Raw genomic sequence first — 693 nt, forward strand, 5'->3', positions numbered from 1 at the left:
GGTGGGCCAAAAAGCTGTAACACGTAATATAATAATTGTTTTAAATCTTTCCACTGAGCCCCCCACCCCCCTTCAAAAATCTGAACTTGTGCTTTTTAATCCAGTGTTTCATTATTTTTAAGAGTACATTAGCAGAAAGCTAACTAAAGTGCAGTAAGACTAAATTAACTTTTTTTTTTGCCTCTAGTCAGGTTTGATTCGAACCACGGATGCAGACTACTTCCTGAGACCGGTGTCACGGAGCCTCGCTCAGAGGGAGAACTTCACAGCTCCTGACAGTCACCAACCACATATTCTCTACAAAAACGTCAAAGACGTCAAGACACTGGGAAGACACCAGGAGCCTCGACTGTTCCAGAAGAGATCCACCGATTCACACAGAAGTTCTCATTTAAAGACAACGTCCACCTACAGAGCAGACTATAAAAATCCATTCAAGCAAAAACAACAAAGTGTTTATTCCCACGACAACAGAAACAGCTCGGACCACGGTGACCCACTGAAGCATCACAGAACCGACCGGGACCACAACCATTACAGGCAACACTTCTGTGGAAGAAGGAAGAAATGTATGTAAGGGCAATTTCTCATTTTAATTCCCACCAGCACATTCACTCATGCCTGAATTCATCATTGTTGTAAAGGTTTCATGTACACGAGTCAGGAACCATTCAAACAGAGGACTTGGGGGGG

At 43.4% G+C, this 693-nt stretch overlaps 1 protein-coding gene across 2 annotated transcripts in view; it reads left to right on the top strand.

Annotated features, from left to right (window-relative positions):
- The window catches only part of LOC119410172 (A disintegrin and metalloproteinase with thrombospondin motifs 16), a 104,902-nt gene that overhangs the window by 29,602 nt on the left and 74,607 nt on the right, over positions 1–693 (top strand). Inside the window, exons 4-5 of one of the 2 annotated variants that reach the window (XM_037677084.1) lie at positions 188–415; positions 506–569. In XM_037677084.1, the coding sequence (XP_037533012.1) occupies positions 188–415; positions 506–569 (292 nt within the window). Of the gene's footprint in view, positions 1–187; positions 570–693 lie in introns of both variants that reach the window. The other variant, XM_037677083.1, reaches the window with a different exon arrangement.

Source organism: Nematolebias whitei, chromosome 5, assembly GCF_014905685.2.
Source record: "Nematolebias whitei isolate Nwh7 chromosome 5, NemWhi1, whole genome shotgun sequence".
Classification (NCBI taxonomy): domain Eukaryota; kingdom Metazoa; phylum Chordata; class Actinopteri; order Cyprinodontiformes; family Rivulidae; genus Nematolebias; species Nematolebias whitei.